Raw genomic sequence first — 26,181 nt, 5'->3', positions numbered from 1 at the left:
GTCATGGGGGGATCTGTGGATGGCACTGTTATGGGGAGGGGGATCTGTGGATGACACTGTTATGGGGAGGGGGATCTGTGGATGACACTGTTATCGGGAGAGGGATCTGTGGATGGCACTGTTATGGGGAGGGGGATCTGTGGATGACACTGTCATGGGGTGGATCTGTGGATGACACATATAGCATAAGATGCTATATAGTGTCATCCACTGAACCCCCTCCCCATAGCAGTGTCATCCACATATCCCCCTCCCATAACAGTGCCATTCACAGATCCCCCTCCTCATAACAATGCCATTTACAGATCCCAGTCAGTTCCCTGGACTGGAGAAGATCGTCTTGAAGACAGGGAGGGCTGGGCATTTAGGGGTAGTCTTATATGGCGAGTATAGCCCAAACCCTATATTTTAAATGGAAAAGTTGGGGGTCGTCTTATACGCCGAGTTGTCTTATACGCCGGAAAATACAGTAGGTATATATTTAAAAGCAACTAAAACCACAGAAAATATTTAGGATAGTAAACTCTGGCTTCCAACAAAGTCAAAAGATCCCCACATGATATGAAAATATATGAAATGAATGACCCCAAAACAGGAAATTAATATATAATCACAAAGTTCATTGCATAGCCAAGAAATATAGAACAGTCTGGAAATCCTTTATAATGCAATATCAAAAGCAAAATGAATTTAGAGCAAAGTAACAGTACCATATCAAAAATACCCAAAACAAGTCTTGTTGGCTGCTGTTAACAGTGTGGACAGAATCCCCATGCGTATAGCTGCCAAAGCACAAACCTTACTACCGAGCTACAGTATAAACCACTGGAAGCATTGGTTCTGGGGGACAAAAATGATTGCTTAATAGAGACACAATCAGTATCTACAGATCTGTACTATGAAATTGTAGGGACTATGTGTTACCATACAGTCTCTGTGTAATATTTTGCTATGTGTATGAGGCTTAAAGGCACCATTTATGACTTATACATTCATTCAATGAATAGATAATGGTTTATTTTACCCGTAGAGGACCTGCACTAGTTTGTAAAATCAGTTTTGTATACCTTGAGGTGTAGTTTCTAAAATGGGGTCACTTTTTTTAGTTTCTACTCTAGGGGTGCATCAGAGGGGCTTCAAATAGGACGTGGCAGCTTAAAATTATCCCAATGAAATCTGATTTCCAAAAACCATATGGTGTAACTTTCCTTCTGCGTAATGCCATGTGCCTGTATAGCAGTTTACGACCACATATGGGGTGTGTCTGTAAACTACAGAATTAGGGCCATAAATATTGAGTTTTGTTGGCCATTAACCCTTGCTTTGTAACTGGAAAAAATTGATTAAAATGGAAAATCTGCCAAAAAAGTGAAATTCTGAAATGTAATCTACATTTTTCATTAATTCTATTAAGTTTGTAAAATTAGTTTTGAATACCTTGAGGGGTGTAGTTTGTAAAATGGGGTAATTTTTTGTTGGTTTCTATTATGTAAGCCTCACAAAGTGACTTCAGACCTGAGCTGGTCCTTAAAAAGTGGGTTTTGGAAATTTTCTTAAAAGATTTGCTTCTAAACTTCTAAGCCTTCTAACGTCCCCAAAAAATAAAATGGCATTCACTGAATGATCCAAACATGAAGTAGACATATGGGGAATGTAAAGTAATAACTATTTTTGGAGATATTACTATTCAATTATAAAAGTAGAGATATTGAAATTTGGAAATTTGCTAATTTTTATAAATTTTTGGTACATTTGATATTTTTTTATAAATATTTTATTTTTTTTTTTTTTTACTCAATTTTACCACCGTCATAAAGTACAATATTTGATGAGAAAACAGTCTCAGAATGGCCAGGATAAGTAAAAGCGTTTCAAAGTTATTACCACATAAAGTGACACTGGTCAGATTTGCAAAAAATGGCCTGATCCTTAAGGTGAAATATGGCAGGGTCCAGAAGGGGTTAAGATTGCCTTTTATTGTTTATAAAGAACCATACTATGTATGGTGATATATACTCAGAGGTCTTGATATAAAATGTAGTGCAATTAATTGTGCTGTTCATGATGCCTTATCAGAGCTTGTGGTATTTGAAGAAATCAATGTGAAATAATAATACCTTTTTAGTTTGGGATAAGAGCAGATCGAAGGGATAAAAGAAATATGAAGTCATATAGTACTACTGATATGGCCACTTTTACATAGTGTACTATTTTGCAACAGACTGAGATTTTTTTAATTATATGTAGTATAGATGGATATTCAATGTCTTGCCAATACTATTTAAAACATTTTATTGCTTATTAATGTTTAAGTAAGATATGGTCAATGTTAAAAATAGAACATAAAGGAATATTTAAAAGATTTCCTTTAGCCCAACAAATATTTATTAAATTGGGTGGGAGATCTTAATAACAATCACTTTCTAGAAGAATTCCAGTAATAAAGAATAAACAGAATAAAATAATGTAACTTTTTATTTCTAAAGTAGCTTTCAATCTTTACTTCTTTTATGGCAATCAAATATTTGTTTTCATAGGAAACTAAGCTTTGTTGCTATTTATATATTCTTTTTAACTAGATGTTCTTATACATTTATCAAGCACCAAAATCTTGTCATCTTTAAAAAAAACAAGGCCACATATAATGTTAAATACTTTTTGTGTTAAAAGGACAAATTTATTTTAGCACTAATACCATTATTGGCTAATAATAACTATGCAAGTTACCCTAGTCTCTTCTTGTTAACACAATACCATACTACTTTTGCTATAGTTGCAATAATAGCTTCATTAATATACTTTCAAAATAGCTGTAGTTACCATAAATTGCCAGAAGAAGGCAGACAAGTCATCTCAGAATCATATTTAGAAATGTTAGGAGATAGGAGACCTACTTCTATGAGCTCTGCACTCTCCTCCCCCTGGCTCAGTGATTCACCCTCCCATCTTTCTTCTCACACAAAGAAGAGCTGTAGCTCCGACGAGAGCCCTGTGGATGATTTCAATGCAGGAAAAACAGGAGTTTCCCTTCCATTGGATTTATATTTTTGATCCTCACACACTTGGATTGATGGGATGATGATTATTTTCTACACATTTTAGAAGAAGGATTTAAGATATGGACAATCAGAGCTTTGTAAAGGCTTGGAAATGGCAAGTAGCTTTCTCCCTCTTCCTTTGTAGCTGGGGCTGGGTCTCTGGGCAGCTGCGTTATTCTATTGCTGAGGAGTCTCATCCAGGGACTGTTGTGGGGAATGTGGCTCAGGATCTGGGGCTGAATCTGGCTGATATTAGTAGAAGGAGGCTGAGTTTGGGATCAGATGGAAGCAGCAGATTATTCTCTATAGAGCAGAAGAATGGAGCTCTGGTTGTACATGACAGGATTGATAGGGAGAGTCCTGTGTGGATCCAGCCTGAGCTGTTTGCTGCATCTAGAGGTTGTGGCTGAGAATCCTCTGGAGCTTCATAGTCTGGAAATAGAAATATTGGATATAAATGATAATTTACCCTCATTTATAAGTTTAAATCAATTAATAAATATTACAGAACTATTATCTAGTCCAGGAGTAAGATTTCAATTAGAAACAGCAAAGGATTTAGATGTGGGTAAAAATGGTATTAATGAATACAAATTAAACCCAAATCCATATTTTTCCCTGCTTACGAAACATCGTATGGATAGGAACCTTGATTGCTGAGCTAGTGTTAGAAAAGAGCCTGGATAGGGAGGAAAAAGCTGAACATAAGCTAATTCTTACAGCGTTGGATGGGGGAGACCCTGCTAAAACAGGAACTACACAGATTACGGTGAACGTTTTAGATATTAATGATAATGCCCCAGTGTTTAATCAGTCCCGTTATAAGATCAGTGTTTTAGAAAATATTCCACTGAACTCCATTATTATACATTTAAATGCTACAGATTTGGATGATGGTTCAAATGGTGAAATCTTGTATTCCTTTGACCACCATACTTTGCATTCTGCAAAAAGAATATTTAAAATAAATTCAAAGACCAATGAAATAGTGACTATAGATACTTTGGATTTTGAAGAGTCAGGTTTTTATGAGTTATATATCAAAGCTACAGATAAGGGGTCACCTAAATTAGAGGGTCATTGTGTAATCCAAGTTGAGGTAAAGGATATTAATGACAACACACCAGAAATTATTTTCACATCCAAAGCTAATGAAGTTCCTGAGAATTCCCCCATAGAAACTGTGTTGGGATTCATCACAGTTAAGGATAAGGATTCTGGCAAAAATGGAGAAATTACACTGGATGTGTCACCAAATTCACCCTTTAAGATTCAGCCCATGTCACAGCGTTACGCTCTGGTCACTAGTGGACATCTGGACAGAGAGAAGCTCTCACAATACACGATTAAACTGACAGCATCTGATCTGGGTTCTCCATCTCTCAGCAGCCAGATTACAATCAGCCTTAATATCTCTGATGTTAATGATAATCCTCCAGCATTTCTACACAATGTCTACAATGCCTTCATTGCAGAAAACAATGAGGCCGGCAGACTGTTATGTACAGTATCTGCTACGGATCCGGATGAGGGATCTAATGCAAACCTCATTTACTCCATCACTGAGAGCCATATCCATGGTTCTCCTGTCTCTTCATTTGTCTACATTAACTCTGACACCGGGAATATTTATGCACAAAGGTCTTTTGACTATGAACAATTCCAGGTTCTGCAGATCACAGCAAGAGTGGAAGATTCTGGATCTCCAAAATTATCCTCTAATGTTTCTGTCTTCATATTTGTTCTGGATACAAATGACAACTCTCCTACCATCTTATACCCAGAGAATACAGGAGAGACCATTGCTGAAGAGACCATTCCACGATCTGCTGCTGCTGGCTATTTAGTCAGTAAGGTGTCTGCAGTGGATATAGATTCTGGGCACAATGCCTGGCTCCTCTATAGTCTTGTTCAGTCTGCCAGCCCTGCTTTATTTCAAATCTCTGAATACTCAGGAGAAGTCAGGACTCTCCGAGGTTTACATGAGACAGATAATACAGAGCATCGACTTGTGATTGCAGTCAGTGATCATGGGGAACCTTCTATGACCACTACAGCTACTATCATTGTGAATATATTGGACACTGTTGCCCAGGAAAGTCCTAAATCTCAAGACTTTCTTACAAATGCCAAATCTACTCCAGACCTCACTCTGTATCTTATTGTCTCCCTTGTGGCCATCAGTGCAGTTTTTCTGGTCACATTTACTATCTTACTTGTCAGGTGCCTTAGAAAGAATTATGATTCTGGTTGTGGATTCTGCTTTACTGACAAATCGCTTTCTACAACCTATATGGATCAGTACAAACCAACCCTTTACCTGAACACAGATGGAACATTAAAATATATGGAGGTGCGAATGGCTCCACCAGAAGCTCCAGGGTCTTGTTATCCTGTTTGTTTTCCACCTACTACAGATATTCCAAATTTAACTTTGAGTAAATCTGTAAATGAGCCACATATAGGTGATATAGTTGAACATGCAAATCCTTCTGCTGACTCACGTTGGGTAAATGAAATTAACCAGGTGAGTTTATAAACATACCATTTCCTTCTTTTTTCTATATGCTTTAATGTGACCTGCATAAACAGCGTTAAACCCACACACAACCTGTGATAATGTTTTTGAGAATTCGTTTTTTCTGTTTTCATGTCCATTAACCCCTTCAGGACCCTGCCATTTTTCATCTTAAGGACCAGGCCATTTTTTTTTTATATGACCTTTGTCACTTTATGTGGTCATAACTTTGGAACACTTTTACTTATCCATAACTTATCCATTCTGAGATTGTTTTCTCGTGACACATTGTCCTTCATGATAGTGGAAAATTTCAATCAATATATATATATATATTTTTAAACATCCAAATTTACAAAAAAAATTGAACATTTGCCACTTTCCAAATTTCAATTTCTCTGCTTTTAAAACTAATAGCGATACGTCATATAATAGTTATTACTTTATATTTCCTATATGTCTACTTTATGTTTGGATCATTTTGTGAATGCCATTTTATTTATTGGGGACGTTAGAAGGCATAGAGGTTTAGAAGCAAATCTTAAATTTTTTAAGAAAACTTCCAAAACATGCTTTTTTAAGGACCAGTTCAGTTATGAGGAGGTCACTGTGGGGCTTACATAATAGAAACCACTCATAAATGGTCCCATTTTAGAAACTACATCCCTCATGGTTTTCAAAACTTTGGTAACCCTTTAGGTGTTCCATGAGTATTAAATGTAGATAAAAATGTAGAATTGAACTTTTTGGGCAGATTTTCCATTTTAATCCATATTTTTCCTGGTACTAAAGCAAGGGTTAAAAGCCAAACAAAACTCAATATTTATTACCCTGATTCTTTAGTTTACAGAAACACCCGATTTGTGATTGTAAACTGCTGAACAGGCACACGGCAGGGCACAGAAGGAAAGGAGCGCCATGTGGTTTTTGGAGGGCAGATTTCTCTGGGATAATTTTAATTTGCCATGTCACATTTGAAGCACCCCTAGAGTAGAAACTCCCAAAAAGTTACCCCATTTTGGAAACTACGGGATAAGGTGGTAGTTTTGTTTGTACTATTTTAGGGTACATATGATTTTTCATTGCTCTAAATTACACTTTTCTTTTAGGCAAGGTAACAGAAAATAGATTGTTGCACCATTTTTTTTAATTATCTACAATGTTTATCTGACAGGTTAGATTATGTGCTATTTTTATAGAGCAGGTTGTTATGGATGCGACAATACCAAATATGACTACCTTTTTTGCTTGTTTGTTTCAGTTTAAATAATGTCATTTTTCAAAAAATATTTTTTAGTGTCTCTATATTCTGAAAACCATAGTTTTATTTTTAATTTTTTGGACAACTGGCTCATTTTTGGTACTTTTGGATTGGTACTGTTTTAGTGCGCATATGACTTTTTGATCGCTTTGTATTACACTTTTTATGATGTAAGGTGACAAAATATAGATTTTTTTACACAGTTTTATTTTTATTTTGTCTACTGTGTTCTCCTGAGGAGTGAGTTCATGTGATATTTTTATATAGCAGGTTGTAACAGACATGGCGATACCTAATATGTATACTTTTATTTATTTAGGTTTTCACAATAAAAGCATTTTTGAATAATAAAAAAAAATCATGTTTTAGTGTCTCCATATTCTAAGAGCCATAGTTTTTTTTATTTTTTGGGCAAGTGTCTTATGTAGGGACTCATTTTTTGCGGGATGAGATGACGGTTTGATTGGTACTATTTTGGGGTGCATATGACGTTGCACTTTTTGTGATATAAGGTGAAAAAAAAAAATTTGTTTTAGCACAGTTTTTATTTTATTTTTTCTACTTGAAACTTTGTATTATTATGAAAAACACTTTTTTTTTCCCACTCTGGGACTTCAACTTCTGGGGTCTGATCCCCTTTGCAATGCATTACTTTTGTTAGAGAAGCATTCTAGAGATATGAGAAGGTCTTAGCGATGCGACCAACATCTACCACCAAAAGTTTATACCCGATACCAACATGATAATGGCAGAGGTTCATTGATTTATATTGTGGCAATGATATAGAAAAGATGATGGAACGTATCTATGCATAAGTATGTATTGTCTATGTAAAACTAAATCAAGATCTTTCAACTTTATTCGACTCCTCTGTATAGTAGCTGCTGTACATGCTAGGATTAATATATACATTACTCTGGAAAAACTGAAAGCAGTGCAAAAGGACACGTGAGCAGAGAGGGTTCAGTCAAGTATAGCTCTTTTACCCTGGGTTCACACCTGAGCGTTTCTGAGACGCGCGTTTTTCTCTGGGTTCACACCTGAGCGTTTCTGAGACGCACGTAAAACGCGACAAATACGCGCGTTTTACGTGCGTTTTTATGCGCGTTTTTTGCAATAGCAAACGTTTGTGTGATTGACTGCAGTGTTGTCCAATGAGCAAATATCTCTGCTGCCTGCTCCTCCTATTTTTGTACTTGCCATCCTGCATATCATACAGGCAGCGTTTGGCTTGCACCAGCCTGATCAGGGTCTCGGTGTCACACACAGACTCCTCAATGCTGGATTCTCTCCAAAACTGTGCTTTGCACCTGGTGTTGGGCCTTTTCCAGCATGTTGCTAAATCCAAAACACGCATACGAACGCGCGTTTTTAGTGTCAAAAACACGCAAAATACAAGCGTTGCGCGTTCCCATTAAAGTCTATGGGCCAAAACGCGCGACAAACGGCCAAAAAAAAGCTCAAGAACTTGTTTATGCGTCGGGCATTTTTCAGCGCATTCGAACGCGCTGTAAAACGCGAAAATGTGAACCAGTACCATAGGGAAGCATTGGTTTGCATCGGTTATGCAGTTTTACAGCGCATTCGAACGCGCTGTAAAACGCGCAAGTGTGAACTTAGGGTTAAAGCGTCAGTATAGCATCTTGAAAAAAAATGATAAAAATTTATATTGCTGAGAATGTAGTTTATAAAATGTAGTATATAAACTTAGATAAAATGTATAATGACTATGGAGGATGGTAAGGTAGACATGGACTAATGCCAGGAGTTCTGGGCTGGCTAATCGGCATTAGCAATGTTTGCAGGGCCTGTTGCTTAGTGGCTTGATTAATGCCCATCAGAGAAACTTTACTGAGGGTACTTTCACACTAGCGTAAACGTTTTCTGGAATTTAGTTCCGTCATAGGGGCTTAATACCCCCAAAAAACGCTTCCGTTTTATCCTGATGCTTTCTGAATGGAAAACAATCCATTCAGTATGCATCAGGATGTCTTCAGTTCCGTCCTTTTACAGTATTTGGTCTGAGAAAATACTGCAGCATGCTAGATCCGGCATTCATTTCCATTGAAATGTATTAATGTCGGATCCGGTGCCAAGTGTTCCGGAAAACCGGATCCGGTTTCACTGTCTGCGCATGCACAGACCTTTAAATCTGTAAAAAAGATAAATACCAGATCCATTTTTCCAGATGACACCGGAAATGTAATGCATTTGTCAGACGGATCCGGAAGCTAATGCTATCCATTTGCATACGAATTTCCGGATCCGGCAGGCAGTTCCGGCAACAGAACTGCCTGCCCGATTCTTCTAATGCTAGTGTGAAAATACCCTGAGCCGTGCCACCGCTGATACTTCATTTCGGGTTTGCCTGTAGCCTGACTGGGGATCAGCATCACCAGAGTGACTCCAGGCCCCCGCTCTATGAAGATCCACCCTTGCCACTCTGCCACATTGACAGCAAGCTCTACACAGCAACGGCACATTGAATAAAAAAAATAATAATAATCATGGGAGCCTGTCTGGGTCCTGGGAGGCTGTGAATGGGACATGACACAATAGAAAACAGCAACAGCAGCCGGTACAGTTCATGGGGGTGGGGCATGACCTATGCCTTCTGCTGCTTATTGCATAGTGTGCCAACTGCCATAACTTCTATGACTTATGCCTGCTACTTATTATACAGTGTGCCAATGCCATACCCCCACCATGAACTGTGTCTGCTGTAACTTATTATATAGTGTGCCACTTCCTCACTGACCATAAATAGTATGCCACAGCCATACCCCACATTGTACCATTTTTTTTATTATGTAGTATACTACTGCCAGGGGTATGTTATTTATGGAACATTATTTTTTTTATTTTTTTTTGCTTGTGAATAAATGAGTAAAATAAATAATACACAATAGGGGGCAGGCGCAAGGGAAGGTAGTAGCTGGGGCCAGGGGAAGTTAGTGGGAGGGCTGCAAATGGGCCCAATTCAGATTCTTGCTATGGAGCTCAATGATTCATGTGGCTGCCCCTGGCTGCTGGTGCTAACTTTTGGAGTTGATTTACATGTTTTTTTGAAGTTCCTAATGTTTCTAATCTTATCTATTAGAACAAAACCAAACTGTTCAGAGAAATGGAATTAATGGCTTCTAAGATATGGAGTCCAAGCCCTTTAGTGCTGACCAGCTGAGATTTCTTACACATACACATTAGTGTATTTTCGACTGGCAGGTCAATGTGTATGGGGAGCTCACGAATGATGATGTAGAATCAGGCAAAATTAATATTTCTGTCCGATCCTTTTGTTCTCCTGGGAGAAAAGATGCCACCAGAAGTGTCTGACAACAGTTTACTCCCCGCTGAAAGCACATATGAGTTCAAGAAAATATGTGTGTGTGGATAAGCTGGGAGAGAGTCGGGAGAAATAGCTGTTGGACACATTTGATGCAGATTTATTTAAGTAAGGGGTCCCTAAAATATAGTATATAATTGGATAATGGTCCATTCAGATGTCCATAGTTTATGGTCTGCATCTGTTTCACAATTTTGCGGAACGGGTGTTTCGCGCCCCGGAAAAAAGATAGAGCATGTCCTATTTTTGCCTGCAATCACGGACAAGAATAGGCATTTCTATCACAGGGCTGGTCAAGTGTGGTCCGCAAAATGCTAAACGCACATGGCCTTTACCCATGTTTTGCGGATCTGCAATTTATGGACCGCAAAACACTTACAGACATCTGAATGGACCCTAAAGTGCATGCTTCTTTAATAAAGTTATGCCATCAGTCTTCAATCTTGCTGTTCAGTCATTTCAGAGATTTTAATCTGAGACATTAACTATACACAATAAGTAAAATTATCACCAAATGGTTATGTCAATCTATTTGTTGTTTATAACTAGTATGCATAATACAATTTATTACATGGAAGAAATTTATATCTGGTTTGAAGTGTTGTAACTTTGCTTCTATATATCTCCCTATTAAAATCAACATTTATAAAGTTATCGCTAATAACAATGCTCAGATTTTTTATATTGATGTGAACTACCAGGAAAATTATATAACAAGGTAATCATTATTATCAATTAACACATAAAATCTTCAAGTAAAAAAAAAATCACAAAATCAACAATTTTATTTAGCCTGTAAGGATTTCAAACTGTTTTTACCAGAATGGACCAGAAGAGGGCACTCTTGTCATCCTGTCAAGCTTTGAGACTGGTTTTCTAGACCTAGTTCTATGAGCTCTGCGCTCTCCTCCCCCTGGCTCAGTGATTCACCCTCCCATCTTTCTTCTCACACAAAGAAGAGCTGTAGCTCCGATCAGAGCCCTGTGGATGATTTCAATGCAGGAAAAACAGGAGTTTCCCTTCCATTGGATTTATATTTTTGCTCCTCACACTCTTGGATTAATGGGATGATGATTATTTTCTATACATTTTAGAAGACGGATTTAAGATATGGACAATCAGAGCTTTGTAAAGGCTTGGAAATGGCAAGTAGCTTTCTCCCTCTTCCTTTGTAGCTGGGGCTGGGTCTCTGGGCAGCTGCGTTATTCTATTGCTGAGGAGTCTCATCCAGGGACTGTTGTGGGGAATGTGGCTCAGGATCTGGGGGTGAATCTGGCTGATATTAGTAGAAGGAGGCTGAGTTTGGGATCAGATGGAAGCAGCAGATTATTCTCTATAGAGCAGAAGAATGGAGCTCTGGTTGTACATGACAGGATTGATAGGGAGAGCCTGTGTGGATCCAGCCTGAGCTGTTTGCTGCATCTAGAGGTTGTGGCTGAGAATCCTCTGGAGCTTCACAGTCTGGAAATAGAGGTTCTGGATATTAATGATAATTCACCAGTTTTTACTACCAGTGACCAAGTTATTAAAATTACAGAGCTTGTGTCAAGTCCAGGGGTTCATTTTTCCCTACCAACTGCACAGGACTTAGATGTAGGTATAAATGGTGTTAATCAGTACAAATTGACTCCAAATCCTTTTTTTTCATTATCCATAACAAATCGAAATGATGGAACTCTCATTGCTGAATTAGTATTGGAAAAGACTCTAGACAGGGAAGAGATCGCAGAGCACAGACTTATTCTCAGTGCTATAGATGGAGGACAATCAGCTAGATATGGATCCACTCAGATAACAGTCCTTGTATTAGATATTAATGACAATGCACCAGTGTTTGATAAGTCAAAATATAAAATCAGCATTCCAGAAGACAGCCCATTAAATGAAACTATTTTGAAATTAAATGCTACAGATTTGGATGAAGGTGCAAATGGAGCCATTTTATATTCCTTTGATCAACTAACATTGGATTCAGCAAAAACAATATTTCAAATAAATCCTCAAACTGGTGACATTTATTTAATAAAAGAGTTAGATTATGAAATCTCAAAATCTTATGAATTATTTGTCAAGGCAGCAGACAAAGGATCACCAAAACTAGAAGGGAGATGTGTAGTTAAGGTGGAAGTAGAAGATGTCAATGATAACACCCCAGAAATCAGCTTTAACTCTAAAAGTAATGAGGTTCCTGAGAATGCTCCCATAGGTACTGTTGTTGGCTTCATCACAGTGAGAGACAGAGATTCTGGCAAAAATGGAGATATTAGATTAAGTGTGCCACCAGGTTTACCGTTTACATGCCAGCCCATGTCACAGCGTTATGCTCTGGTCACTAGTGGACATCTGGACAGGGAGAAGCTCTCACAATACACTATAAAGCTCACAGCATCTGATCTGGGTTCTCCATCACTGAGCAGCCAGATTACAATCAGCCTTAATATCTCTGATGTTAATGATAATCCTCCAGCATTTCTATACAATGTCTACAATGCCTTCATAGCAGAAAACAATGAGGCCGGCAGACTGTTATGTACAGTATCTGCCGTAGATCTGGATGAGGGAGCTAATGCAAACCTCATTTACTCCATCGCTGAGAGCCATATCCATGGCTCTCCTGTCTCTTCATTTGTCTACATTAACTCTGACACCGGGAATATTTATGCACAAAGGTCTTTTGACTATGAACAATTCCAGGTTCTGCAGATCACAGCAAGAGTGGAAGATTCTGGATCTCCAAAATTATCCTGCAATGTTTCCGTCTTCATATTCATTCTGGATACAAATGACAACTCTCCTACCATCTTATACCCAGAGAGTACAGGAGAGACCATTGCTGAAGAGACAATTCCAAGATCTGCTGCTGCTGGCTATTTAGTCACTAAGGTGTCTGCAGTGGATATAGATTCTGGGCACAATGCCTGGCTCCTCTATAGTCTTATTCAGTCTGTAAGCCCTGCTTTATTCCACATCTCTGAATACTCAGGAGAAGTCAGGACTCTCCGAGGTTTACATGAGACAGATAATACAGAGCATCGACTTGTGATTTCAGTCAGTGATCATGGGGAACCTTCTATGACCACTACAACTACTATCATTGTGAATATATTGGACACTGTTTCTGAGGAAAGTCCAAAATCTCAAGACTTTCTTACAAATGTCAAATCTACTCCAGACCTTACTTTGTATCTTATTGTCTCCCTTGTGGCCATCAGTGCAGTTTTTCTGGTCACATTTACTATCTTACTTGTCAGGTGCCTTAGAAAGAATTATTATTCTGGGTGTGGATTCTGCTTTACTGACAAATCACTTTCTACTACATATATGGATCAGTACAAACCAACCCTTTACCTGAACACAGATGGAACCTTAAAGTACATGGAGGTGCGGATGGCTCCACCAGAAGCTCCAGGGTCTTGTTATCCGGCTTGTTTTCCCCCAGCTACAGATATCCCAAATTTTACTTTGACTAAATTACTGAATGGTCCACATATAACTAATGTAGTTGAGCATACAAATCCTTCTTCTGACTCAAGTTTGTTAAATGAAAGTAATCAGGTGAGATGCTGAAATTTATTGTTCCACTTTCTTTTTCTCTATGCTTTAATGTGTGAGTGTACAGTACCATAGATCCCTGCATATAAATGGTTAATACTTGTAATACCTGGTATATGTATATAGATAGAAGGCACTATATGATAATCTGTATCTAGGGGTCATTTTTTATTACTACTATGCTAGAAACTGTCACTTTTCAAACAGAGTGCATGGCATGTTGAGGGCAGGGACACTGGCCCTTTCAGATTTATCATCATTTTTGGCAGTGTTTTGGTGTAATTGATGGCTAAAATATATACCAGCTAGCGTAAGATTTCACTTAATTCACATGGACTGCCAGGGAATGCGCTTACTTTGTAGTAAGACATGCCCCTCATTATAAATTAAGCTCATCCTGCGGCACCACAGAGGGATATCATACCAATGTAAAAAAAAAAAAAAGGTTTGAAAAATTATCTCCATTGTAATATATTGGCTTACTGCATGGAGCGACCATGTGGATGACTCCTTTATTCATAAGGTCCTTATCATAGCAGTCATAGAGTTTCTACAGAGCTGACATTGGCTTCTATGCAGCTACTGTATGGCTAGCTATTTTGCTTACTGGCTCGAGATATTCAGCAATGAGTGGGGCGAGATGACCAGATTCAAAAAGAAACCTTTTGTGCAACTAACAACATAAAAGTTTTTTGTTTTTTTTTCTAAAGGTGGTTATCTTGTGCCACTCATCTTGGGATATTTTCTGGCAAGAGATTATGTACGGAAGGAGACATCTTTACCACTATATTGTTTTGCATAGTTAGAAACTGTATAGAGTATGGTGACAGAAAACTTTTATAAGATATCAAACTTTTTATGATAATAAAATATAGTATTATTATTGTTATATACAGTACATGCTAGGGTTTATATATTAACTTACCATATTTCTATAGACAAATTCCCAAAAGTTCAGTGGAAGACATGTCTGTTAGTTTGCTGCTGGTGCCTAACTTTTCAAGTTGGTTTATATTGTTGTCTGTGGAAGTTCTTATTGTCCATATCTACTAAGATAAAAACCATGTAATGATGTTAATGTCTCTTAAAATATAGGGCCCATAACCTTTACTGCCTGATGGCCTGCTTCTCTCTGAGTGTTGGAGCCTAATTGTTGGTTTTGGTAGATATTGTCTATAGGAAAGACCAGTTCACTCTTGGTCTTTCTTAGAATCTATTACAGTTTTCTCGCCACACAGTGAATAATCATGAATGGACTTTCATTTATTTTTCGGTTCCTCCTTGACTTCTTTATAAAGACTCGCATATCTAGCACTAAGTGACAGGACAGTGGCTCACCTACATGTACTACTGTGAGATGATGCTCACTCCCGGGCAACACTCCAAGCCCGTAATAGTGTATAAAACAAATAGAAGTAAGTTGGAGGGCACTCAAAATATCAGGAAGTCAAATGGAGTTTGGATATATTTAAAAAAAACCTTGTTTATTATAATACAAAGTAGGACTAAATGGTCCTTATAAAACACCAGACTGTGATCTCAATACAGTGCTTGTACCCTATTTCAGGGAGACCCTACTATAGATCCCTGTGTAGATGGTCCAAGCAGATATCAGTGCTCTCCCCTTAGTAGTGGGATCGTGATACTATACCTTGCACTGTTTCCACATGGAGCATTGCCCCAGTGATGATAGCAGAGGATAATGCAATAAACTGACAATATTGTGCAATATAACACAAATGAATAGAAAAATAAAAAAATAGAAAATTAAAATAATAGATGGTAATGATATCAATGATAATTTGCCAAGTAAATTGTCGCAGCGGAGCAAAAAGCCGCAGCAGACAATGGATAGCTAATTAGGATTCCTCCAAATGATTACATTTTTGCATTCATTTTGGATACACAGATGTAGACACATATCCTACACTACAGAAATAAGCTGTGTACATGTATACCCTCAGTGTTGTATAGTGCATAAATAGGAAAACGTCATTATGGGAGATGATCTTTAAATTCAACTAACTGGGTAAACATTTAACACATTAACTGCATTTGACTTTTCTCACCAACAGGGGCGTACATAGAAATCACTGGGCACCATAGCAAAAATCTAAATTGGGCACCCATGTCCCATTTATAGCACAACCCAATACTCATTCCCGGCCAGTATATACAGCAGTATACTAATATGTCAGGTATGAAGTATAAATGATGGCTTGTACCTCACATATCAGTACACTGCTGTATATACTATATATCTGGACACATTGCATCTTTATAATATATATATATATATATATATATATATATATATATATACAGTACAGACCAAAAGTTTGGACACACCTTCTCATTCAAAGAGTTTTCTTTATTTTCATGACTATGAAAATTGTAGATTCACACTGAAGGCATCAAAACTATGAATTAACACATGTGGAATTATATACATAACAAAAAAGTGTGAAACAACTGAAAATATGTCATATTCTAGGTTCTTCAAAGTAGCCACCTTTTGCTTTGATTACTGCTTTGCACTCTCTTCGAGTTCTCTTGATGTGGTTCAAGAGGTGGTCACCTGAAATGGTCTTCCAACAGTCTTGAAGGAGTTCCCAGAGATGCTTAGCACTTGTTGGCCCTTTTGCCTTGACTCTGCGGTCCAGCTCACCCCAGGGTTCAGGTCCGATGACTGTGGAGGCCAGGTCATCTGGCACAGCACCCCATCACTCTCCTTCATGGTCAAATAGCCCTTACACAACCTGGAGGTGTGTTTGGGGTCATTGTCCTGTTGAAAAATAAATGATGGTCCAACTAAACGCAAACCAGATAGAATAGCATGCCGCTGCAAGATGCTGTGGTAGCCATGCTGGTTCAGTATGCCTTCAATTTTGAATAAATCCCCAACAGTTTTACCAGCAAAGCACCCCCACACCATCACACCTCCTCCTCCATGCTTCACGGTGGGAACCAGGCATGTAGAGTCCATCCGTTCACCTTTTCTGCGTCGCACAAAGACACGGTGGTTGGAACCAAAGATCTCAAATTTGGACTCATCAGACAAAAGCACATATTTCCACTGGTCTAATGTCCATTCCTTGTGTTCTTTAGCCCAAACAAGTCTCTTCTGCTTGTTGCCTGTCCTTAGCAGTGGTTTCCGAGCAGATATTCTACCATGAAGGCCTGATTCACACAGTCTCCTCTTAACAGTTGTTCTAGAGATATGTCTGCTGCTAGAACTTTGTGTGGCATTGACCTGGTCTCTAATCTGAGCTGCTGTTAACCTGCGATTTCTGAGGCTGGTGACTCGGATGAACTTATCCTCCGCAGCAGAGGTGACTCTTGGTCTTCCTTTCCTGGGGCGGTCCGCATGTGAGCCAGTTTCTTTGTAGCGCTTGATGGTTTTTGTGACTTCTCCACAACGCAACTGATGGTCCCAACCCCATTTATAAGGCAAGAAATCCCACTTATTAAACCTGACAGGGCACACCTGTGAAGTGAAAACCATTTCAGGTGACTACCTCTTGAAGCACATCAAGAGAATGCCAAGAGTGTGCAAAGCAGTAATCAAAGCAAAAGGTGGCTACTTTGAAGAACCTAGAATATGACATATTTTCAGTTGTTTCACACTTTTTTGTTATGTATATAATTCCACATGTGTTAATTCATAGTTTTGATGCCTTCAGTGTGAATCTATAATTTTCATAGTCATTAAAATAAAGAAAACTCTTTGAATGAGAAGGTGTGTCCAAACTTTTGGTCTGTACTGTATATAATACTCTGATAACACGTCACAGTGTTATCTTTGTTATCTCATGACAAAAGCCATTGTAATGCATTGAAAAGTCAGTTAACATTTTCTTGCCATTTTTTACTTAAAACATTACCCATCAAGTTTAGCTCTGCTGCATCATGTATGCATATAGCAGAGATGAGCGAAGTTATCAAAAGATAGGGTGATATGAGTAAAAAAAAATAGTGAATGAGAGCAAATGAAGAGAAGGAAGGAGGACCTCTTTTTACCACTTCCTTCTAGTCTGAGCAGAGAGCTCATCCTGCAGTTCTTCTCCATTATGTTGGGGGGTTCAAGGAACTGTGAGGATGTGCTGTGCAGTAACTTTACTAGATGTACTGGAGCTATGATGATGGTGATGATGTTATCACAGATCCTGGCAGATGCTCATATCTAACCTGGTAACTACCCCATTCATTATGCAGTTCCTTTATTAGATGACATCAACACAGTTCCTTAAGCTTTCCCCACTGATGATAGGGATTCTATAATGGAGCTAGACACTAATAAGTTTAATTAGGGTGCAGGGCCTTTGGTTCACTGTGTGAAGCTATGTGCTTTGCCTCTATTGGAGGTACCGCCAGTGCTCACCAATGCATATAATGAATCTGCTGGCCAACATTTTGATGTTAAATTATTTGAGTAAGAAATCCCAAAAGTATAACATATATGACATGTTTCTTTACTATAGCTCTATCATTAGTATTACTTCTGCTGCTCAGTCATTTTCAAGAATTATAGGTTGAGTATTAAAAGGGACTCATGTGAAATTATTCCTAAGTATTCAGTGTATGTTTTTCTTGTAAATTTCGTTTCATTAACAAGTATAATAATAAAATGATACAAGTTTAACATAATATAAAATGTGATAAAACATCCCCATCACAAATGGAAGTTTGTATATATCATAACCTGTTGTGACATCACAGGGATAACACTTCCTAATTTAAAAAAAAAGTGTATGTTTTTCTGTTCAATGTTTAGAGCTAGTACAATACACTTTATTACACCTTATTATTTCTATGTATTCCTCTTTTAAAGTCAGTATACACTTGCTGTGATTTGAAGTAACAATAATCAGATTTCCATGCTTTACCAGGAGAATTATAATGATTGTTATTAATTATTTTTATCAATTAATATATAAAATCTTAAAATACCAAAAAACATAAAATAACAATTTTTTGCTAATTCTGAAAAGAGTTCAACCTGTACTAATCATTAATGACCAGAAGAGGGCACTCTTGTCATCCAGTCCAGTTTCAGACTGGTTTTCTAGACCTAGTTCTATGAGCCCTGCGCTCTCCTCCCCCTGGCTCAGTGATTCACCCTCCCATCTTTCTTCTCACACAAAGAAGAGCTGTAGCTCCGATGAGAGCCCTGTGGATGATTTCAATGCAGGAAAAACAGGATTTTACCTTCCATTGGATTTATATTTTTGCTCCTCACACTCTTGGATTGATGGGATAATGATTATTTTCTACACATTTTAGAAGAAGGATTTAAGATATGGACAATCAGAGATTTGTAAAGGCTTGGAAATGGCAAGTAGCTTTCTCCCTCTTCCTTTGTAGCTGGGGCTGGGTCTCTGGGCAGCTGCGTTATTCTATTGCTGAGGAGTCTCATCCAGGGACTGTTGTGGGGAATGTGGCTCAGGATCTGGGGGTGAATCTGGCTGATATCAGTAGAAGGAGACTGAGTTTGGGATCCGATGGAAGCAGCAGATTATTCTCTATAGAGCAGAAGAATGGAGCTCTGGTTGTACATGAGAGGATTGATAGGGAGAGCCTGTGTGGATCCAGCCTGAGCTGTTTGCTGCATTTAGAGGTTGTGGCTGAGAATCCTCTGGAGCTTCACAGTCTGGAAATAGAGGTTCTGGATATTAATGATAATTCACCCATTTTTAGAACTAATAGCCAGATTATCAGGGTTATAGAGCTTGTATCTAGTCCTGAGGATCATTTTCCCTTACCGGCTGCACAGGACATTGATGTAGGTATAAATAGTGTTAATCAGTACAAATTGACTCCAAATCCATATTTTTCATTATCTGTAATTAATCGCAATGATGGAACTCTCATTGCAGAATTAGTCCTTGAAAAGACTCTAGACAGGGAAGAGATTGCAGAGCACAAGCTTATTCTCTGTGCCATAGATGGAGGAGAACCAGCCAGATCAGGATCTACACAGATAAGTGTCCTTGTATTAGATATAAATGACAACTCACCAGTGTTTTATCAGTCAAAGTATAAGATCAGTGTTCCAGAAAATATCCAGTTAAACACAACTATTTTAAGAGTTAATGCCACAGACTTGGATGAAGGTTTAAATGGTGAAATAATATATTTATTTGATCACCATACTTCAGATTCTGTGAAAGAAATATTTCAAATAAATTTGTATACTGGGGATATATATTTGAAAAAAGTGGTGGATTATGAAACTTCAAAATCCTATGAATTATTTGTCAAGGCAGTAGACAAAGGATCACCAAAACTAGAAGGGAGATGTGTAATTAAGGTGGACCTAGAAGATGTCAATGATAACACCCCAGAAATTAGCTTTAACTCAAAAAATACTGAGGTTCCTGAGAATGCCCCCATAGGAACTGTGGTGGGATTCATCACAGTTAAAGATAAGGATTCTGGCAAAAATGGAGAAATCAGACTGGATGTTTCACCATATTTACCTTTTAAAATTCAGCCCATGTCACAGCGTTATGCTCTGGTCACTAGTGGACATCTAGACAGGGAGAAGCTTTCACAATACACTATCAAACTGACGGCATCTGATCTGGGTTCTCCATCTCTCAGCAGCCAGATGACAATCAGCCTTAATATCTCTGATGTTAATGATAATCCTCCAACATTTCTACACAATGTCTACAATACATTCATAGCAGAAAACAATGAGGCCGGCAGACTGTTAGGTACAGTATCTGCCGTAGATCCGGATGAGGGAGCTAATGCAAACCTCATTTACTCTATTACTGAGAGCCATATCCATGGTTCTCCTGTCTCTTCATTTGTCTACATTAACTCTGACACCGGGAATATTTATGCACAAAGGTCTTTTGACTATGAACAATTCCAGGTTCTGCAGATCACAGCAAGCGTGGAAGATTCTGGATCTCCAAAATTATCCTCCAATGTTTCTGTCTTCATATTTATTCTGGATACAAATGACAACTCTCCTACCATCTTATACCCAGAGAATACAGGAGAGACCATTGCTGAAGAGACAATTCCAAGATCTGCTGCTGCTGGCTATTTAGTCACTAAGGTGTCTGCAGTGGATACAGATTCTGGGCACAATGCCTGGCTCCTCTATAGTCTTGTTCAGTCTGCCAGTCCTGCTTTATTCCACATCTCTGAATACTCAGGAGAAGTCAGGACTCTCCGAGGTTTACATGAGACAGATAACACAGAGCATCGACTTGAGATTTCTGTCAGAGACCATGGAGAACCTTCTATGACCACTACAACTACTATCATTGTGAATATATTAGACACTATTGCTCAGGAAAGTCCTAAATCTCAAGACTTTCTTACAAATGCCAAATCTACTCCAGACCTGACTTTATATCTTATTGTCTCCCTTGTGGCCATCAGTGCAGTTTTTCTGGTCACATTTACTATATTATTTGTTAGGTGCCTTAGGAAGGATCATTATACTAATTGTGATTCCTGTCTTCCCTATAAAACCCATTCTGAGAACTATTTGGATCAGTATAAACCAACCCTTTACCTGAATACAGATGGAACATTAAAGTATATGGAGGTGAGGATGGCTCCACCAGAACAAGCGGCTCCCTGTTATTCAGCTTGCTTCCCTCCAGCAAACATTCCAAATTTGACATTAACAAAACCTGTTAATGTAACTGATATGGAGAAAGAAATAGCACCGGTATCTAATTCAAGCTGGTTTAATGAACTAAACCAGGTGAGATAATATTACTACTTTATGTATATTTTCTTTGTTTGCAGTCTCTAGTGTGCGTGATTGTTTACACCATTTATAGTATCAGATGGTCATAATTGGAGTTTAAAAAGAGGCATAAAAGATTTTATAAAATAAGCAAATATATATTTTTTCTGTTTTCACCATTCATGCATTTTTCTGTATACCAATAATATACAGAAAAGTTGTTCTTGCAGTAAAGCAAAAAAATATATATAAAAAATTTGGGCAAAATATAGGATTATAAAAGTAATTGATATGAGTTATGTGAAAAGTACAACCCAGGCTCCAGGCAACATTTTTTCCTTTTTGTGAGGATTCCATAGATTGATCCTTTACTGATCAAATATAAATTAGCAAATGGTTGGCATTTAAACTGGATGTGTCCCTTATTGTGAATGGTGGATCCTGAGCTGGGTCTCAGGCTGTGTAACAGCTAGATATTCAAGGTAGGTCTTGTTTTAAAGCTGACTATTATTGTTGAGCAACCATGCTTGGCCAAACTGCTGTTCTGCTGGAGCATCGCTATGCTCGGCAGATCCGAGTGCTCGGCCAAATACTTTTGGTGTTCGAGTACAATTTAATACAATGAAAGTCAATGGGAGACCTGAACATCAAACTAGGCACCCCCTGCTCTAAACAGAAGAGGGTGTCTGGTTCACAAGAAAAGGTTAGAAATTGATGGAAACCCTATAAAAATGGTTTGGAAACAGCATTAAGAGGATAGCTGGATGCGTCTTAGACTCCTATTATGTATGACATACAATAGACAACCACACAAAGGCTATATGCCAAAAGCCAGGTATGTACAAGCCATCCATCTATCCATGAGACAGATAACAGCCAGCATACCTTACAATGGCAGCCTCATGTACCATGAAATATTCCAAACCAGCTCTCATCTGATTTATAAGTGCTCTAGCTTGCAATATATAGTTTAACCTCGATTTTGGTCTTGTTCAGCTTTAAAATACAACCTGGCATGAATCTCTAGCTAATTAGATCATTTATTGATGCCATGAACCATTTACCAAAGTCTGGATAATAGTACCAAATAAGTTATACCAAACACAGTCAGTTTACATCAGTCAGAAAATACATTTTCACTCATTGACTGTCGCAGTAAACAATTGTTCTCAACTACCATATGTTGTTTTTTTAAAAACAACAGTATTTATATGCTTGCCAGAAGAGCGTAATAAAGAGCTTTTTTTTGCCCATATTTTGGTTACAACACCCAGAGCTCACACGTATCATCAGAACCAGTGGCATGGCACTCTAACTCATTTTCTGATTAACTATTTTACCAGACTGAAAGTGGCTTTAGTGGATGCATCATAATAGGTTTAGGAATTTATACAAACCGGATTCCAAAAAAGTTAGGACACTATACAAATTGTGAATAAAAACTGAATGCAATGATGTGGAGGTGCCAACTTCTAATATTTTATTCAGAATAGAACATAAATCACGGAACAAAAGTTTAAACTGAGAAAATGTACCATTTTAAGGGAAAAATATGTTGAATCAGAATTTCATGGTGTCAACAAATCCCCAAAAAGTTGGGACAAGGCCATTTTCACCACTGTGTGGCATCTCCCCTTCTTCTTACAAAACTCAACAGACGTCTGGGGACCGAGGAGACCAGTTTCTCAAGTTTAGAAATAGGAATGCTCTCCCATTCTTGTCTAATACAGGCCTCTAACTGTTCAATCGTCTTGGGCCTTCTTTGTTGCACCTTCCTCTTTATGATGCGCCAAATGTTCTCTATAGGTGAAAGATCTGGACTGCAGACTGGCCATTTCAGTACCCGGATCCTTCTCCTACACAGCCATGATGTTGTGATTGATGCAGAATGTGGTCTGGCATTATCTTGTTGAAAAATGCAGGGTCTTCCCTGAAAGAGATGACGTCTGGATGGGAGCATATGTTGTTCTAGAACCTGAATATATTTTTCTGCATTGATGGTGCCTTTCCAGACATGCAAGCTGCCCATGCCACACGCACTCATGCAACCCCATACCATCAGAGATGCAGGCTTCTGAACTGAGTGTTGATAACAACTTGGGTTGTCCTTGTTCTCTTTGGTCCGGATGACATGGCATCCCAGATTTCCAAAAAGAACTTCGAATCGTGACTCGTCTGACCACAGAACAGTCTTCCATTTTGCCACTACTCCATTTTAAATGATCCCTGGCCCAGTGAAAACGCCTGAGCTTGTGGATCTTGCTTAGAAATGGCTTCTTCTTTGCACTGTAGCGTTTCAACTGGCAACGGCGGATGGCACTGTGGATTGTGTTCACTGACAATGGTTTCTGGAAGTATTCCTGAGCCCATTCTGTGATTTCCTTTACAGTAGCATTCCTATTTGTAGGTGCAGTGTCGTTTAAGGGCCCGGAGATCACGGGCATACAGTATGGTTTTACGGCCTTGACCCTTACGCACAGAGATTGTTCCAGATTCTCTGACTCTTCGGATGATGTTATGCACAGTTGATAGTTGCAAAGTCTTTGCAATTTTTCGCTGGGTAACACCTTTCTGATATTGCTCCACTATCTTTCTGCGCAACATTGTGGGAATTGGTGATCCTCTACCCATCTTGGCTTCTGAGAGACACTGCCACTCTGAGAAGCTCTTTTTATACCCAATCATGTTGCCAATTGACCTAATTAGTGTTAATTGGTCTTCCAGCTCTTCATTTTGCTCAAATTTACTTTTTTCTGCCTCTTATTGCTACTTGTCCCAACTTTTTCGGGATTTGTTGACACCATGAAAATTTGAATCAACTTATTTTTCCTTTAAAATGATACATTTACTCGGATTAAACGTTTGATCTGTCATCTACGTTCTATTACAAATAAAATATTGACATTTGCCATCTCTACATCATTGCATTCAGTTTTTATTCACAATTTGTTTAGTGTCCCAACTTTTTTGGAATCTGGTTTGTAATTTTTAATTATGATTACAGTTTATATAGGGGGATGGAAATTCTATATTTTCATGCAAAAGTTGTTTGATACATTTCTGGACTTTTTTTGCATTTCTTTAACACATGCAGCAATGAATATAGACATTTAGTATGCACAAACTCTTCACATCTTACAGTTTTTGCAGAGTTTATTTTATTTGCATAAGGTCTGTGCTAGAGTGTGCATTTTAGTCATAAATTATACATTTTGTCCACATTTTGCTAATAGTCAAAGTTGCATGAAGATGGCAGTGTGTTTTCAAGGGGTATTCCTATCACATACATCAGTGGCATATCGCTAGGATATGCCCCTATTGTCTGATAGGTGCGAGTCCCAGAGGTGACGGAGCAGGGAGAGCTGTGGCTAAAGGACCCCAGGGTCTGTCCACCACCAAGTGCTGCTCCCCGCTGCTCCCATACAAGTGAATAGGAGCGCAATGCGCACCTACGGCCCCTGCTCCCATTCATTTCTATGGTGCAGATGGAAATAGCTGAGCCAGCACTCGGCTATTTTCGGAGGCCCCACTGAAATGAATAGAGGGCATCTGTACATGCAAGGTGCACCCTCCATTAATTTCCCCACTCCATTCTCGTTGTAGGTGCAGGTCCCAGAGGTGGGACACGCACCCATTAGACAATGGGGGCATATTCTAGCGATATGCCCCCATTGTTTACTGCAAAACCCCTTTAATGACTACATTATTATTTTTTATACACAGTATGTTCTATGCTCTCGGAAAATTTAGATTTTGGTAACATTGAAGCTGCTTGTTGTATAGTATACAATATATATTTTAAACAAACACAACTGCCATGCATGGCCTCAGTTTCAGTGTTTTAAAGAGCACAAGCTTGTGGTGTATATGCTTGTGGCATATATGAGATTTGTACACATCAATATATTACATTTAGGTCGCATTCACCCGACCATCTGACGGCTGTGTTCGTTTTTGGGACCACAATCTGCAGATCACACGGGCATTAGTCATGTGCACCTTACATCACGGTGCAGACCCTTTCACTTCAATGAATCCACATGAGGCGGACAAACCTAGAACATGTCTCATCTTATGCAGTGCAGAGGCATGGAACCAGAAGCCTACAGAAGGGCTGCTGTGTGTTTCCTTGTGTTTCCGGGTCTATGCTTCCAAGCCATAAAGGATAGGACATATCCTATATTTGGCCACATTTTGTAGATCATTAACTCATTGAAGTCAACGGGTCTGCACCGTGAAGAGGGGTGCACAAGCCCAATGCCCGTATTTTATGTATCTGTGCTTGAATGTGAAAACTTCTGCTTGCATGTGTGTTTTAGATGCATGTGTTTGTTTTTATGCATTTTTTTTAAATAGTGTTTATCACAAAGTTATATAAAGATAGACATAATTGTCAATCATAAGGTTGTCTGCTTTCAGGAAATATATAGGTTTTTGGGATTCACTTACTTTTTAAAACTGTACTCCCTGTATTTTAGAGTTTGCTAATTTGCTACTTTTAAAAATTTCTACCTTAAAAACAAATTTTTGTCTTTCTAGCTCTGGTCATTTTATGAAGATGTGTGCATATAAACTTAGGCCTAAGTTGTATATATCAACTCTGCACATATTGAACTTTTATTTTTAGGAAGCATGGTCCATATAACTTTATGGGTCACACTTTTATCCACTAGTACAAACTTTTATGTAATTTTTGACAATGCGTTGGGTGTCTACTTTCATAAAATACAGGGGGGGAGTATGATTTTTTTA

At 38.4% G+C, this 26,181-nt stretch overlaps 4 protein-coding genes and 2 pseudogenes across 24 annotated transcripts in view; all 6 read left to right on the top strand.

Annotated features, from left to right (window-relative positions):
- LOC122928287 (protocadherin gamma-C5-like) overlaps positions 1-26,181 on the top strand; it is a 369,082-nt gene that overhangs the window by 258,429 nt on the left and 84,472 nt on the right. For 2 of the 21 annotated variants that reach the window (XM_044280977.1, XM_044280972.1), the window contains exon 1: positions 11,086-13,715. The exons of 17 other annotated variants lie outside the window; for them this stretch is intronic. In XM_044280977.1, coding sequence (XP_044136912.1) covers positions 11,271-13,715 — 2,445 coding nt within the window. In that variant the 5' untranslated portion in view covers positions 11,086-11,270. Of the gene's footprint in view, positions 1-11,085; positions 13,716-18,859; positions 21,445-26,181 lie in introns of those variants that run through there. 2 more of the 21 variants (XM_044280989.1, XM_044280987.1) reach the window with 1 other exon arrangement.
- LOC122928292 (protocadherin gamma-C5-like) overlaps positions 1-26,181 on the top strand; it is a 127,224-nt gene that overhangs the window by 27,561 nt on the left and 73,482 nt on the right.
- The window catches only part of LOC122928290 (protocadherin gamma-C5-like), a 203,558-nt gene that overhangs the window by 103,898 nt on the left and 73,479 nt on the right, over positions 1-26,181 (top strand).
- The window catches only part of LOC122926009, a 401,881-nt pseudogene that overhangs the window by 302,222 nt on the left and 73,478 nt on the right, over positions 1-26,181 (top strand).
- Positions 1-26,181, top strand: part of LOC122928291 (protocadherin gamma-C5-like) — a 237,847-nt gene that overhangs the window by 138,203 nt on the left and 73,463 nt on the right.
- The window catches only part of LOC122928293, a 72,452-nt pseudogene continuing 49,223 nt past the window's right edge, over positions 2,953-26,181 (top strand).

This window comes from Bufo gargarizans, chromosome 2, assembly GCF_014858855.1.
Source record: "Bufo gargarizans isolate SCDJY-AF-19 chromosome 2, ASM1485885v1, whole genome shotgun sequence".
Lineage (NCBI taxonomy): Eukaryota > Metazoa > Chordata > Amphibia > Anura > Bufonidae > Bufo > Bufo gargarizans.
This window is presented reverse-complemented; position numbering and strand designations above follow the sequence as displayed.